General features: G+C 36.1%; 1 protein-coding gene across 1 annotated transcript in view; it reads right to left on the reverse strand.

The window, feature by feature from the left end:
- Positions 1-15,253, reverse strand: part of LOC148954502 (kinesin-like protein KIF17) — a 186,284-nt gene that overhangs the window by 97,139 nt on the left and 73,892 nt on the right. Inside the window, exon 7 of the mRNA XM_089086301.1 lies at positions 14,607-14,751. Within this exon, the coding sequence (XP_088942427.1) occupies positions 14,607-14,751 (145 nt within the window). The remainder of the gene's footprint in view (positions 1-14,606; positions 14,752-15,253) is intronic.

Here is a 15,253-nt window from a genome sequence, read left to right on the forward strand (position 1 = left end):
TTATAGGCCTTTTCTACATGCACCATTTTCGAACACTGCGTAAAAGTATATCTCAGCGGGATATTGAAAGATTTTTTCTCCTCAAAGAAAATATAATGTTCTCCCTTTGAATCATGTCAAGTGCATGCATTCACCCTTTTGCTAAATTAGATTAGTGAAGCCAAAAAAAAATGCACTATATTCTGGTCTAAGTAAGGTTAGGTAATTTCTATCGTGATATAAACGAAAGGTTAATATTTTTTCTAAAAATTTATTAAAAAACGACTTTATTTCGGAATGAGTTGTGTATCATGACAGGAGATGGTTATCCTTTTCAAATCATGTTTTTTTTTTTTTTTTCCCAGAGCAGATAAAGAGTATTAATATGAAATTTTATTTGGAGAGATTGTTTGAACAATATCAAATTGCCGTATTCTATGTCATGCAATGTTTTAGACTGTAAATACCTTATACTAATATAAGATATGCTATGGGACCGAGAAGCGCTGCGGGTCAGGGAAGCGCCACAGGAAGCGCTGTGGGTCCGAGAAGCATTGCGGGAAGCGATGCGGGCCCGAGAAGTACCACGGGAAGCGCTGCGAGAAGCGCTGCGGGAAAGTGCCGCGAAAAAAAAAAAATTTAACACTTTTAAAATAAAAGACCAAATTGCTGTCTTCTATGTCATATATTAGATTATCGTTAATATGGAACTTTCACTTTAATTATACATATGTTATTAAGCAATAATTATTCAAATTTTAAAAGCAGTAGGGATGATTTGAACACTTTGAAAATAAGCTATTTTTTCATTTATAGATTGCATTGGTCCCATATTCACCGTCCAGTGAAGAAGAGGAAGAAGATGCATCTTTGGAGTATCGTGAAAATGAAATGTCTTGGCAAGGTATCGTTAATGAAATACCTGAAAATATCGATGATTTTTTTAATAAATTTTTTTAATGTAGATAGTAGCACAATTGAATAGAGAGACTTACCTTTGCTAAGTCTAAATACTTTGCAGCTTTTAGATTATTTTACACGGTAATTAACATGTAACCCGCCCCCCACTTATTACACTAATCTAATTCAACCAACTGATGTGGAACGTTTGCAAGATTTTGTTTAACAACTTGGGGGTGGGGTTAAGATACATGCGGGCGAGGTGGGTACACCCTTCCCCGATTTTCAATTGACCAACAGAATTTTAAATGCAATAGTTGTTTACACTGCGTCTTTGGGAGACACTTTTAATTCACTTATGGGGGGAAAATTTGTTTTTGACCCCATAGAAATTGTGAATGCCTATGTAGATAATATTCGTGCACTTCTGGAGAACCAAATTCAATTGTGGGGGAGTGAATCAATTAAGGTTTCTATTGTTTTAAAAGTGTTCTATTTAAATGAGGGGAAAAGCGAAGTTTATTATCATTATGTACATTCCGAGATGCGTTTGGTTTATTCGAATTTGGAAAATTTTGAGGGTGCTTTCACAGATTGGGTCGATCAAATTATAACGCATCTTGAGAAATTTAAATAAAATGGTAGTGTGTCTCTTTTTTTTTTTTTTTAAATTTTATTTTTTAATTTTTTTAAATTTAATAAAGTTTTTTTTTTAAGAGGGGGGCAGGGGGGAGGACGGGCAGTTGAATTAAAATATAATCCAGATCTAGAAGGTTGTCGCGGTGTCCAGAAGATCTGTTTTGAAACAGGTCAAATATGTTTCCGAAACACTTTCCTTATATCAGCATTTCAGCCTCTAGCAGATGACGCTAGCAAGAAGAATTTAGATAATTGGGCTATACATGTGAAGGACGGGTCCGATTTCCCCATTGTAGATTTTTCATGTTTAGAAGGGAAATACCCAGTAACGCTTCGATCTGTTGATATTTTTGAAACGTCTAATGCCCACTTAAATATCGGCGTTACTGTGGTTCAGTATGAAACAGAATTTGAAGATGGGGTTTGCTCTAAAAAGAACGGGGTGGTCTTTCCTGTAAGGGGCCCGTCAGGGGATTTGGTCAGACACTGGGTTTGGTTGTTATACGCACCCTCTAGTGACCCTGCCAATTCAATTGGCCATTTTAATCTGATTACCGACAGCAGTAGAGTTCTGGGGGAGAGTAAGAAACAGAGTGCCCGTTTCTACTGTCCAACATGCCTCTCTAGATTTTGGACTGAACTAAAGCTACGAAATCATATGAAGCATTGTAGACGCCACGGCTACCAGACAGTGGAAACGGTTTAAGGGGATAGGTCCATTCTACGATTCAAAAATTTCCAGAACACCCTTCTCCAGTGCAACAAAATATCTTTAGAATGTGAAGCTAAGCTGGTGGAGGTGAATGACCTCCAATTTCCAAACCGAGTCAAAGAACATCAGACTATTGCAGTTTCCTATGTCCATGCACAACGAGATAATTCGAACACCATTCAGTTGTTAGAAATATTTGAAAAATTGGATGAGGGGCCCGAGTGCATGGACAAGACACTGACTAAACTAAGTGGCACAGCTAATGGTGATAGATTTAGCTTTAGAAATACACATTACCCAAGGGATCAGTCCGCAGATGATAGTTTCGCGCTCAAGGGTAAAAAAATAGGTTATGTAGGTCAATGGGATTGGTTAGAGGAAGGGACAAATGCTAAAGGGAAAAGAGGGGGGAGGGGGAAAGTCGGAGACAAAAGTTATTTGTGGCGGGTAATATCCTCGGGGGACAGAAATTTTCTAGACGTTGCGCATCAGTAGTGTAACTTAAATGTTAGCCAACAGTTTTTTAACCCTGTTCTTATTCACAAATCTAATTATGATTTAAAATTTATTTTACCGGCACTGGCACGTATGCACAGGGAGGGAGGGGGAGTAGATTGTCCATGGGTAAATAGTTCATTTACCTATAACATTATCTCCAAATCGGCTGAGAAGTTGTTGCTTCTCGAACTGAAATGGCAGGCAGTGGATAATGGTCATACGCGCTGGAATAATATCAGGTTTTTAGATTCTTTTAGTTTTTTTCCCAAGGCATTGAGTCAATTGATTCAAGTGCAAAAGAGCGACAATTTTGATACCTTTCCCTTGCTTAAACAGCACTTTCCAGACGGTTAAATGTATGATCTGTTGACCTGCAAAGGTGTATACGCATATGATTATTACTGCTCTGATGCACGATTAAGCGAGATGAAATTACATACAATTGCATCGTATTACAATTCACTGACCAGCGGGAACTGTGCTGCCAATAAGGTTGATAGTGTCAAGAAGGTGTACCTTCGGGGGATTTGTAAGATTAGGTGGGCGTCTCGAAGAATGTCCCTGTCCAGTGATGTTTATAATTTACTGGACATAGTCTTCAAGAACACAGACCAGATCCATTCAGAGTTCGGGTTAGATATAGGCTATTATTTTTCTACACCCCATTTAGTGATGGATTTGATTTTAAAAATTAGTAGGGGGGAAATAGGCATACTCACTAACATATACCAGCACCTTATTGTAGAGCATTTAATGGGAAGTGGGTTTGTTTTTCATTGGGATCACATCTTATCGACTGATCTAAGTGGACAAAACAGCACTGGTGCAAAATCAAATACAGTGTTCTTGGACATGAACTCATTGTATCCCTCGGCAATGTCTCACTACTCTTTGCCGTGTGGGAACTATCCATGGCTTGAGAATCCTTGTGAGTTCCCCGACATTACCACCGTCGAGGACACTGGGTCACAAGGATGGTTCGTTGAAGTTGACGGTCACAGTCCGCTGGCGCGTCAGGACTCAGTCAAAGATTTTGTTTTTACCTGTATCAATCGGCCCGTGAGCAGGGAATCGCTGAGTCCCTAAAATCAATCATTAGTTGAGGAGATGGGGATGCACTGGACTCCCTCCTAACAGAAACTGATTGCTGATTTGGACCCTAAGGAGAATATCGTTGTTCACCATGTGCTTTGGCACTGGATGGTGAGCAATGGTTTCAAAATCACCAAAATACACAGGGTCCTGCAGTTCAATCAGCGACCATATTTGAAAACGTTTATCGACACCTTTGTCGATAAACGCTCTAGGGCAAATTCAAAGGTGGAGAAGGAAATATATAAGCTCATTCTAAATTCAGCATTTGGCAAAATGTGTGAAAGGGTTCGTAATAGATCTCGCTGCGACGTCGTGACTGACCCTCTAGAGTGTGCACGAATTATTGCCGACCCCAATTTTACATCGTTCACGAGCATAAAGTCTGGCATGGGTAGTTGACCCAGGTGTAAGTGAAATGTACGTCTGCTGGAGGCTCTTGCAATCGATTTGTCATTAATAGAATTCAACAAGAAGCTAAGGTAGTTGTTTTTTTACCATTTGTGCACAGTACCCTGACACTAAAATGATACGGCGCAAGTGTACTCTGGTGATACAGACTCTAGACGGTTATTTGTCAGTATGGGCGGCGATTTAACTTGGGATTTTACGTACGCGCGCGTACGTAGGCGAACCTAACCTAACCTAACCTAACCTAATCTAACCTAACTGAATCTAACCTAACCTAACCATACTCTCCGGAAAATCCCCCCATGTCGACTTTGTACCATGTTTAAGTCAGGTTAGGTTAGCTTATCATGAGCGGTTCATGATAAGCTAACCTAACCTAACTTAAACGGAGTGAAACCTGGGACTGTGCTGCCATCTATAGCTATAGGTTGGTAGATGGCAATAGTAGTCTCTCGATTCTGTGAAATGTTGTAAGATCCTTTTGATGCTATGAAATAACTGTGTAGTTGAATTTGTTCTATGCAAAAGTACTTTTTTTCCTATTAATTTTGACACTCAGTCAATAATTAATGGTTTTATGAGTCTGCTAGTAGCATCAATTTCTTTGAAAATTCCTTTTTCGTACATCTCTGACTTTTTAATAAACATTCTAAACGTAATATCTGACATTGACGATCCACACAGAAGCGATCTGAATGGTGTTTTAAATTGATATATACTGTTGCTATTGAGAATAATTGGTCTACAACTAACTGTAAACCATACTTGTCTAATGAATAAATAGAAATTTTGCCTTAGAACTACATAGTACGTTATTCAATAACAAGAACAACAAAACAATAATTCTTTCTTTTATTCAACATGAAAACTCTATTTGTTCAACATGAAAAAAAAAAATATAACAATAACACTTGTTCAGCAATAACAACAATATATCTTGGTAATTTATTTGCAACATGAAAACTCTATTTGTTTAACATGAACAACAGTGATAAAAATGACACTTTATGTACAATATAAATAAAAACACTTTTTGTCCATCAACATGAAGAGCAATAACAACACTTATTGTCTTAAAACACTTTTTTTTGTCCAGCAAGAACACTTTATGTACATTAGCACAGAGTAGCACTCTTTTCTGTACAACAACACTTGAAAAAAACAATAAAAAAAACACTGGGAACATGAACTATCACCGTCGAACATTATTAATTTAATGGGAGACCCCCCCCCCAACCTCCCCCCCCCTCCCCCGGGAGCCGCGATGGAAAAAACTGTATTAAATAGTTGTCGTCACTGCTGCTACAGGTTAGGTTAGGTTGGGTTACTTAATTTATGAAAGGTAGGTGGTTGGGTTAGTTAGTTATTCAGGTTAGGTTAATTTATCCTGACCAAGTTGATTGCCATAGTCTATGCATTCAACCCGATCTGAAATACGGTAGTGGCAATGAAGTAGGACACTAAAAACATTTTCGAGCACGTATACTTTGTTCAATATATATTACATTGCATTTTCCTCCTCTCTTAGAGTATAATTTCTATACTGTAGAGAGCAAATTGCAATCACTTGTGCTCTTGGCACTAGGCTAATTTCTATACAGGCTCTGTAAACACTCATGTTGAAAGTGTTCTTTACAAAATGTGTAGGCACCCCTTTACACGCCTTCTTTTCATCCCCACTATGAGTTTCAACGCAATAGACTTTGGGGCCCGGGAACACCCCCCGGGATATCAAATCACTCCCCGTCTCTGATTTTAACATTAATAGTTGGTTGGGGGCTTGACGTTTCACCAACTCGGGGTAGAGTGATGGATTCCAGTTGGTGTAATCCATCCGCGAGCTGATGTGTTCCCCCTTTTCTAAATCACCCAATAAATCTTCAGTCCCATTTACCTTTAACAGCAGAGAATCTGTAGAAGTCAGCTGACAGAATATGTAGAAGTAGCTGACAGAAGTCAATTGTCACTTTAGATATAAATACAGAAATAATAAATTTATCGAAAAAAAAAGAGAAATATTTCTATTAGCACGAATTATACCTTTAAAATCAGTGTGGGGCTGGGAGGGTTGTTCGGTTTATTTAATAAAAAGAACGTATTTACTGTTTCCTAGTGAGTATAAAGATTGCACGGTGGTTAGGTGTGTGGGGGGCGGGGGTACTTACCTAAATATAGTAGAGGGTGACCAATGAAAATAATTTTAGTTTGAAAATAAAAAATGAAAATGAACTTACATGGTAAATTGAAGTTGCCAAGGCTTCAAGTTAATCAATAACATTCATTGTTGTTTCAATTGTGCCACAATACTTTCTGGTAATTTAATCACAATACATGCCTGTTATATACGAAATCTCAAGGGCGAATTGTTATGTAATGGTGAAAATCATATGTAAGCAGGTCTCTGATTGGCTGAGAAGGGGGATGTATCCGACTCGCTGATTGGCTGAGAAGGATGCATGTACTTCCGGTTTCCTATTCCAGGACACCTTGACATTCATCCCTAGCATGCACTTGTCCAAAACAACAATAATAAATAAATCCCTCAGGCCTAAAGATTAAAGAAACCATAATGTTTCTTAATTACCCCTTCGTGAATCAATAATTTCCCCTAGCGATTATGTAAATCAATTTCTCAGGTTAGGCTAGCCAAAACAACAATGAAGCCATGTTTGTTTCTTAATTCCCCCTTCGTGAATCAATAATTTCCCCGAGCGATTATGTAAATCAATTTCTCAGGTTAGGCTAGCCAAACAACAATGAAGACATGTTTGTTTCTTAATTCCCCCATTCGTGAACCAATAATTCCCCCATCGATTATGTAAATCACCCCTCATGTCATTACACGTGGCCAAACAACAACAGATCGATTGACCTTGAAGGAAGAAAACCATAAACCACGTGGTGGGCGTGAGAGTTTTAAAAAAAAGTGTCCGGATCGGGATTCGAAGGGGTATTGTGGGCGTGGGATCAATAGGAGCCATTCTACTAACAGAAATTGTTCCGTATATGAAAGGGGCTGTCCCCTCCTCAACGCGTCGCTCTTTACGCTAAAGTTTTTTATTGTTTTAAAAAATAAAGTTGTGAGACAGAGTCAAACTTTAGCGTAAAGAGCGACGCGTTGAGGAGGGGACAGCCCCTTTCATATACGGAACAATTTCTGTTCGTTTTAAGTTTTAATGTCGCTCCTTACTTTCAGTTTAAAAAACTTGTTTTTTTATTAAATTTCTGATCGTTTTTTAGTTAATGCAGCTTTTATTTTGGCTCACCGTCATTGAATAAGTAAACAAAATTTGCATAAAAATTTTACTCTTCTTTTGCTACATGGCTGTATCTAAATTTGGTTCTGACATAATTTACAAATTAACTTACGTAACGAACTTCTATATTCGTATATTTTTCTTCTGGCAAAAAATACGTTGCAGATATAGTTGCAGATTTTTGCAGATATGAGCTTGAAACCTATGTAATAGGGTTTTGTGATACGCTGAATAAGAATTTTCATTAAAATTCTTTCACTTTAGGGCATGTTTCCTCCCTCTTTAAAAAATCAGGTAAATTCTCTCAGGCTCGTAGCCTTTGATGAGTAATACTAAACTTAATAAAATTTATATATTTAGAATCAGCATTATAAGCCCATTCTTTTGATACATTTATTGACATCAAAATTCCGTTTTTAAAAGTTTCGATTACTATTGAGCCGTATCGCTTGTTTTTTTTTTTTTTTTATTACGTATATGTTATTACGTATATGAGGGAGTTCTCCCCTTAGCCAATACCACGCTCTTTACGTTAAAAGTTAAAAAAAATGTTAATTCACAAACCCCTGAATCACAAAGGCGTTTAATTAGAATAGATAGCTCTTTTGAAAGTACAAAAAAAACTATAGCTTAAAGAGCGAGGTATTGAATTGGGGGAGAACCTCCTCATATACGTAATTATTTCTGTTCGTTTTAAGTTTTATTGTTGCTTCTTACTTTCAGTTGAAAAAACTTGTTTTTTTTATTTAATTTCTGATCATTTTTTAAATAATGCTTGGAAATCCGGCGCACCCTTCATAGAAATGTCCCTTACCCCAAAAAAATATCCTCCACGGAAAGATTCTCCCAAGTAACACCCTCCTCCAGCCCCCCCCACCAGAAAAAAATCTATCCTGAAAATGTCTGTATACTTCCCAATAACCAATACAATATGTAAGCAATGGGCAAAGTTCATATCTTGCAGCCCTTCCCCTGGGTACTGTGGGGGATTAAGTCATCCTAAAAAACATATTTATTAGATTTTCGACTATGCTGAACAAAATGGCTATCTCAAAATTTTAATTGGGTGACTTTGAGAAAAAAATGAGCGTGGGAGGGGGCCTAGGTGCCCTCCATTCTTTGGAGGGCACGCATCGTGATCTTTCTTCGAGCAAAAAATGCAAATTTCCACCTTTTTGCAGATAGGAGCGTGAAACTTCTTTAATAGGGTTCTCTGATTAGCTGAATGTGATGGTGTAATTTTCGCTAAAGTTAATTAAAAATGCAAAATTCCACATATTTGCAGATAGGAGTTTGAAGCTTCTTTAATAATGTTCGTTGATAAGCTGAATCTGATGGTGTGAATTTCGTTAAATTTAATCAAAAAAATTTGCAATTCAAACAAAATTTTATTGTTTAAAAAAAATTTGAGTTGTGAGAAAGTCAAACTTTAGCGTAAAGAGCGAGGCGTTGAGGAGGGGACAGCCCCTTTCATATACGGAATAATTTCTGTTCGTTTTAAGTTTTAACTTCGTTCCTTACTTTCAGTTAAAAAAAACTTGTTTTTTTATTTCATTTGTGAACGTTTTTTTAATTAATGCAGGTTTTGATTTTGGCTCACCGTGCATGAATAATTAAAACGAAATTTGCATATTAATTTTACTTTTATTGGGTTAAATGGCTTTCTCGAAACTTGTTGAATTTTATTTACGAACCTTTTTATTAGTAATAAATGTACGTAACTTACGAATTAACTTACGTCACGAACTTCTATATTCATATATTTTTAATACGTATATTAGGGGGTTTGCCCCCTAGTCAATACCTTGTTCTATAAGCTAAAGTTTGAATTTTGTTCCAATTCTTTAAAAATGACCCCTTAATCACAAAGGCCGTTAATTAGAATAAATAGCTCTTATGAAAGTACTAAAAAATCTTTGGCTTAAAGAGCGAGGCATTAACTAGAAGGTGAACCCAATCATATAGCTAATATTTTTTTGTTCGTTTTAAGTTTTAATGTTGCTCCTTACTTTTAGTTGAAAAAATCCATTTTTTTTTTAATTAATTTCTGATTTTTTTTTAAAATAACGATGGGAAATCCGGCGCCCCCTTCATAGCATAATCCCTTCCCCCATGAAAATTTCCTTCATGGAAAGATCCTCCCATATAACCCTCGAACCACCCCCACCCCCCACTACGAGAAAAAATTTCTCCTGAAAACTTCTGTATACTTCCCAATAACCAATACTAGCCTATATGTTAACATTGGGTAAATTTCATAACTTTCAGCCCTCCCCCTGGGGGTTTCGAGGGATTAAGTCATCCTAAAAGACATAATTATAATATTTTCGACCATGCTGAACAAAATGGCTTTATCAAAATTTTGATCGGGTGACTTTGGGAAAAAAATAAGCGTGGGAGGGGGCCTAGTTGCCCTCCGATTTTTTAGTCACTTGAAAAGGAAACTAGAGCTTTTCATTTTCATTTGAATGAGCCCTCCTACAATATTCTAGGATCACTGAGTCAATACGATCGCCCCTGAGGGAAAAAAACAACAAATAAACACTCATTCATGATCTCTCTTCAGGCAAAAAATGTAAAATTCCGCCTTTTTATAGATAGGAGCTTGAAACCTCTACAGTAGGGTTCTCTGATACGCTGAATATGATGGTGTGACTTTCATTAAGGTTCAATAACTTTTAGGGGGTCTTTCCCCTCTTTTTTCGAAAATCAGCCAAATTTTCTCAGGCGCGTAACTTTTGATAGGTAAGATTAACCTTGATGAAACTTATATATTTGAAATCAGAATTAAAATTTGATTCTTTTGATGTGCCTTTTTGTATCAAAATTCCGCTTTTTTTAGTTTCGGTTACCATTGAGCCGGGTCGCTCCTTACTTACAGTTCGTTACCACGAACTGTTTGATAGACGAAAATACTTGTAAAATGAATGAATTTTTAGTGGTTTTGCGAGTTCCGGGTGTATAAATTGGTTTAAAAATTAATGTTAAAAAGAATCAGTCGTGAAGACCAGGAATAAATGAAGGTGAAGAAGTTATGTTTGATAATGAGAAGATCGATAAAGTGGACAGCTTTACTTACACAAGTAGTATTATGAGGTATACGGTGGGTGCAGTGTACGTGTTAAGAGTAGAATAACCAAGGCATAGGGTGTTTTTCACAGTTTAAAAACATTTTGAAGAACAAGCAGAGAAGTCTGTGAACCAAGATTAAAATATTGGAAGCTGACGGTGGTCAAGTATGGTCTGAAGCTTGGGCGTTCAGAAAAATGGAAGAGGGGTTTTTCCAGAAGAACTGCCTACGGATTGTTTTGAGTACCCGATGAACTTACCGTATCTCAAATAGTGCGCTGTGCGAAAAACGAGGACCAATCCCGCTTTATAGAACTATTAATTTAAAAAAAATTCCACAAAATAAGCTTTTCAACGAAAAGTAAAGAGCTTCACTAAGCCAGAAATGAGCAGAAATAAATTCAAATATCCTTCCAAGCGTATAACTACCACAAATCACCATCAATAAATAAATAAAACTCAAAACGAACAGAAATTACAATAAATAACCGAGTCAAACTCAAAACGAGTAAAAAGTAACATGAGTAGGGCTGACAACCCCCATATCTTCTCAAGACCAGAACATAATTTATACTTTACAGAAAAAAAAGACCCTGGATTGTCAGTTTAGTATACATATACTGATATTTATTTCTTAAAGTTTTAATGATTTTTTATTTATTAAAGTAAAAAAAGTGAAAGCATTTTAAATGTATTTTGTTTTCAGTTTCACTGGGATAAAACCGCTTATTAGTCTCATGTCTACGGTTCAATATAGTGGGTATTATGTTCAACAAAATTATTTTTGTTGAACATTATGGAAATACTTTACGGGGCAGTTTTTTTCACTCATACTCAGGAGAGGCAAAATAAAAATTGATAAACCAAAAAACAATACCAATATCGTTCTTTACTTAGGCAGCGCTATTGTGCTGCATATGATATAGTATATCCAATGTTTACAAAACTAATACCCCATTTTGAAGAAAGTATAGTCTGTTATGAGTACAATGAAAGACCCCCTAAAACTATTGAAAAAAGTCAATACTATTAGGCTATAGCCTAAAGTCGTCTTTTATTTTCAAAGTTGCAATGTTTGTTTAGCTTTTATTTAGGTTTTCTAATAGACCTATAGTCAGGACTCCATTTACGTGCTTATTAAAGGAGTGAGCAACAATTCAAATTTCACAGTTAAAACAAAACTATTCAATAGGATAAAACAGCTCATTATTGTCATTTTGACGGTTTGATATCGTAATCATTATGTTAAATATAATTATTTTAAGAGAATTATGGAAATCATTTACAGGAGAAATCGTTTTTTTCACACATACTCAGGAAAGGAAAAAACAGAGATTGAAAATGAAAAATATACTACAAACCATTGGGTTGAAGTTGTTATTAACTGCATTAACCGTTGTTATTAACACTGCATTGCCTTTTTTCCGTTGCACAGTCGACAAAATTCTTATTCGAACGTAAAAATCACCTTGAAGATGCAATTAACCAAGCTTGTATCAGTTACTTCTAATGAAAGAGGTTTTATCAAATTAAAGTTAATTAAAACAATTTAAGGAAACAAGATTCGACATTGCATAGCCTTCGTAACAAAATTGTGAGCTCCAGTTCTAAAGTTTTCCACTCACTTAATATTTTAAAGCTCCATGATCTGGCTGGCTGGCTGGCTGGCTGGCTGTTACTCCTTGGTTGGCTGGCTGGCTGGCTGTTATTTCCAAAATTTTTACTAGTGGTATCTATTTTACTTCCCACTTCACTTAGCAAAACAGGTTAATTAATTCGGTTAAAAATATCTAATTTGTTATTCAAGATATTCAAAGATATTTCTGTTTTCTATGAAGTATTTGTATATTATTTCTGCGATTGTTGAATCGTTCAAGAAATAAAACTTCTAGTGGCAAATAAACATGTATTAAACCTGTGAAAAATTGATATTATATAAGCAGTTTTTTTACCTTTCTTATCAAATGTGTGTCTTTTAATAATGTCTGCTGTCAGCTTACGCTAATGCGACAAGCTTAGCCTGAGTTAATATTACCAAAAAGTACATTTTGATAAAACTTGACGTACAACCTTCCATGCTTTATGTCTACGGCTCTACGCCAACATTAGAGTCAAGCTAGCTACAATCCATATGTAGAATTTTATGTTTAGATAATACAAATTATAGCCAAACACCTGATGCCCAAACATTTCTGACTAGAATCATTATTTCAGAAAATTAGGTAGCTTTTGTCATTGTTACCTTTGCATTTATGTGTAAAAGCAGAATTGACACGCGTGTTTTACAGATAATTAAATAAAAAAAAACCAAGTTTTTTTAACTGAAAGTAAGGAACGACGTTAAAACTTAAAACGAACAGAAATTATTCCGTATATGAATGGGGCTGTCCCCTCCTCAACGCCTCGCTCTTTACGCTAAAGTTTTTATTGTTTAAAAAAATAAGAGCTGTGAGAAAGTCAAACTTTAGCGTAAAGAGCGAGGCGTTGAGGAGGGGACAGCCCCTTTCATATACCGAATAATTTCTGTTCGTTTTAAGTTTTAACGTCGTTCCTTAACTTCAGTTAAAAAAAAACTTGTTTTTTTTATGTTTAATTTTGAACGTTTTTGAATTAATGCAGGTTTTGATTTTGGCTCCCCGTACATGAATAATTAAAACAAAATTTGCATATTAATTTTACTTTTATTTGGTTAAATGTCTTTCTCGAAACTTGTTTAATTTTATTTACGAACGTTTTTATTATTAATAAATATACGTAACTTACGAATTAACTTACGTAACGAAATTCTATATTCATATATTTTTAATACGTATGTTAGAGGGCTCGCCCCCTAGTCAATACGTCGCTCTTTAAGCTAAAGCTTGAATTTTGGTGCATTTCTTAAAAAATGACCCCTTAATCACAAGGGCCATTATTTAGAATAAATAGCTCTTATGAAAGTACTAAAAAATCTTTGGCTTAAAGAGCGAGGTATTGACTAGGGGGTGAACCCAATCATACACGTAATCTTTCTGTTCGTTTTAAGTTTTGATGTTACTCCTTATTTTCAGTTGGAAAACTTGTTTTTTTTATATATAATTTCTGATCTTTATTTAGATAATGCTGGGAAATCCGGCACCTCCTTCATAGCAATGCCTCTTCTCCCATTAAAACTTCCTTCATGGTAAGATCCTCCCACATAACCCCCGGCCCACTCCCCCCCCCGACCACAAAAAATCCCCTCTGAAAACGTCTGTATACATCCCAATAACCAATACTATATGGTAACATTGGGTAAAGTTCATAACTTTCATCCCTCCCCCGGGGACTTCGGGGGATTAAGTCATCCTAAAAGACATATTTGTCATATTTTCGACCATGCTGAACAAAATGCTGAACAAAATCTCAAAATTTTGATCGAGTGACTTTGGGAAAAAATGAGCGTGGGAGGGGGTCTAGTTGCCCTCCATTATTTCGGTCACTTAAAAAGGGCACTAGAACTTTTGATTTCCGTTCTAATGAGCCCTCCCATGATATTCTAGGACCACTGGGTCGATACGATCACCCCTGGGGAAAAAAACAAACAAACAGATAAACACGCATCCGTGATGTTTCTTCTGGCAAAAAATGTGAAATTCCACATTTTTATAGATAGGAGCTTGAAACCTCTGCAGTAGGGTTCGCTGATACGTTGAATATGATGGTGTAATTTTCATTAAGGTTCTATAACTTTTAGGGGGTCTTTCCCCCTTTTTTCGAAAATCTGCCAAATTTTCTCAGGCACGTTACTTTTGATTGGTCGGACTAAACTTGATGAAACTTATATATTTGAAATCAGCATTAAAATCTGATTCTTTTGATGTATCTATTGATATCAAAATTCTGTTTTCTACAGTTTCGGTTACTATTGAGCCGGGTCGCTCCTTACTTACAGTTCGTTACCACGATCTGTTTGATAATGGCATTAGACGCAGACCTCAAGTCAAATTCGTGCCAAGGGATAACAGTCACGCTTCAACCTGCATTTCAACAAAATTTTGCAGAATTATACTGTATAAAAGCTAGGTTACCTTCTTCTAAAACAGCTAAGAGGTCATCAAATTCATCACATTGTACAGTGAAAAGATTGTCGACATAGAATCCACGAAACTTTCGTGACCAACGAACATTCAAAAACTTTTGTTGATTGGTACCGAAATTCAGCAAATCAATAATCTAAAGTAAAAGAGTAAGTAGTGTATTTTCTGACGAAGCCGCGTGTTTGTTGCTTGAAAAATCAAGTCAACTAGATAATATCGTTTAGTCTTTCAGAAGGTTTTTATACAATACAATCAGTGAGAATATTGGAACATTTACGATTAAAAGAAAAATCGAAATACCAATCAAAATTCATGTGTACGAAAAATTAGGCTTAAAAATAATTTCAAAACCTTAATAGCCTGAGTAATAGAAGACAAAACGAGAAGACAAAATATTCTTTCAATAAAGACAGAGCAACACCTTAAAATTTCCAATTTGTTGCTACTCATTCAGTTATACATCTCTTCTTTAAAACATAAAGAGATTACCAAAATTCATTCAGCATTCTAACTCTTTTCGAATTAAACATGTAATTTCTCCATTTCCTCCTCCATTCTTGCTCCTCCTTCTCGCTCCTCCTCCTCCGCTGCTCCTCTACCCGTTTCTAACCAGGTCTGTAGTGAAGTTTCTTTGTGGT

The sequence above is a fragment of the Artemia sp. Qi Xiang Cuo genome, chromosome 3 (genome assembly GCF_049724085.1).
Source record: "Artemia sp. Qi Xiang Cuo chromosome 3, ASM4972408v1, whole genome shotgun sequence".
NCBI lineage: Eukaryota > Metazoa > Arthropoda > Branchiopoda > Anostraca > Artemiidae > Artemia > Artemia sp. Qi Xiang Cuo.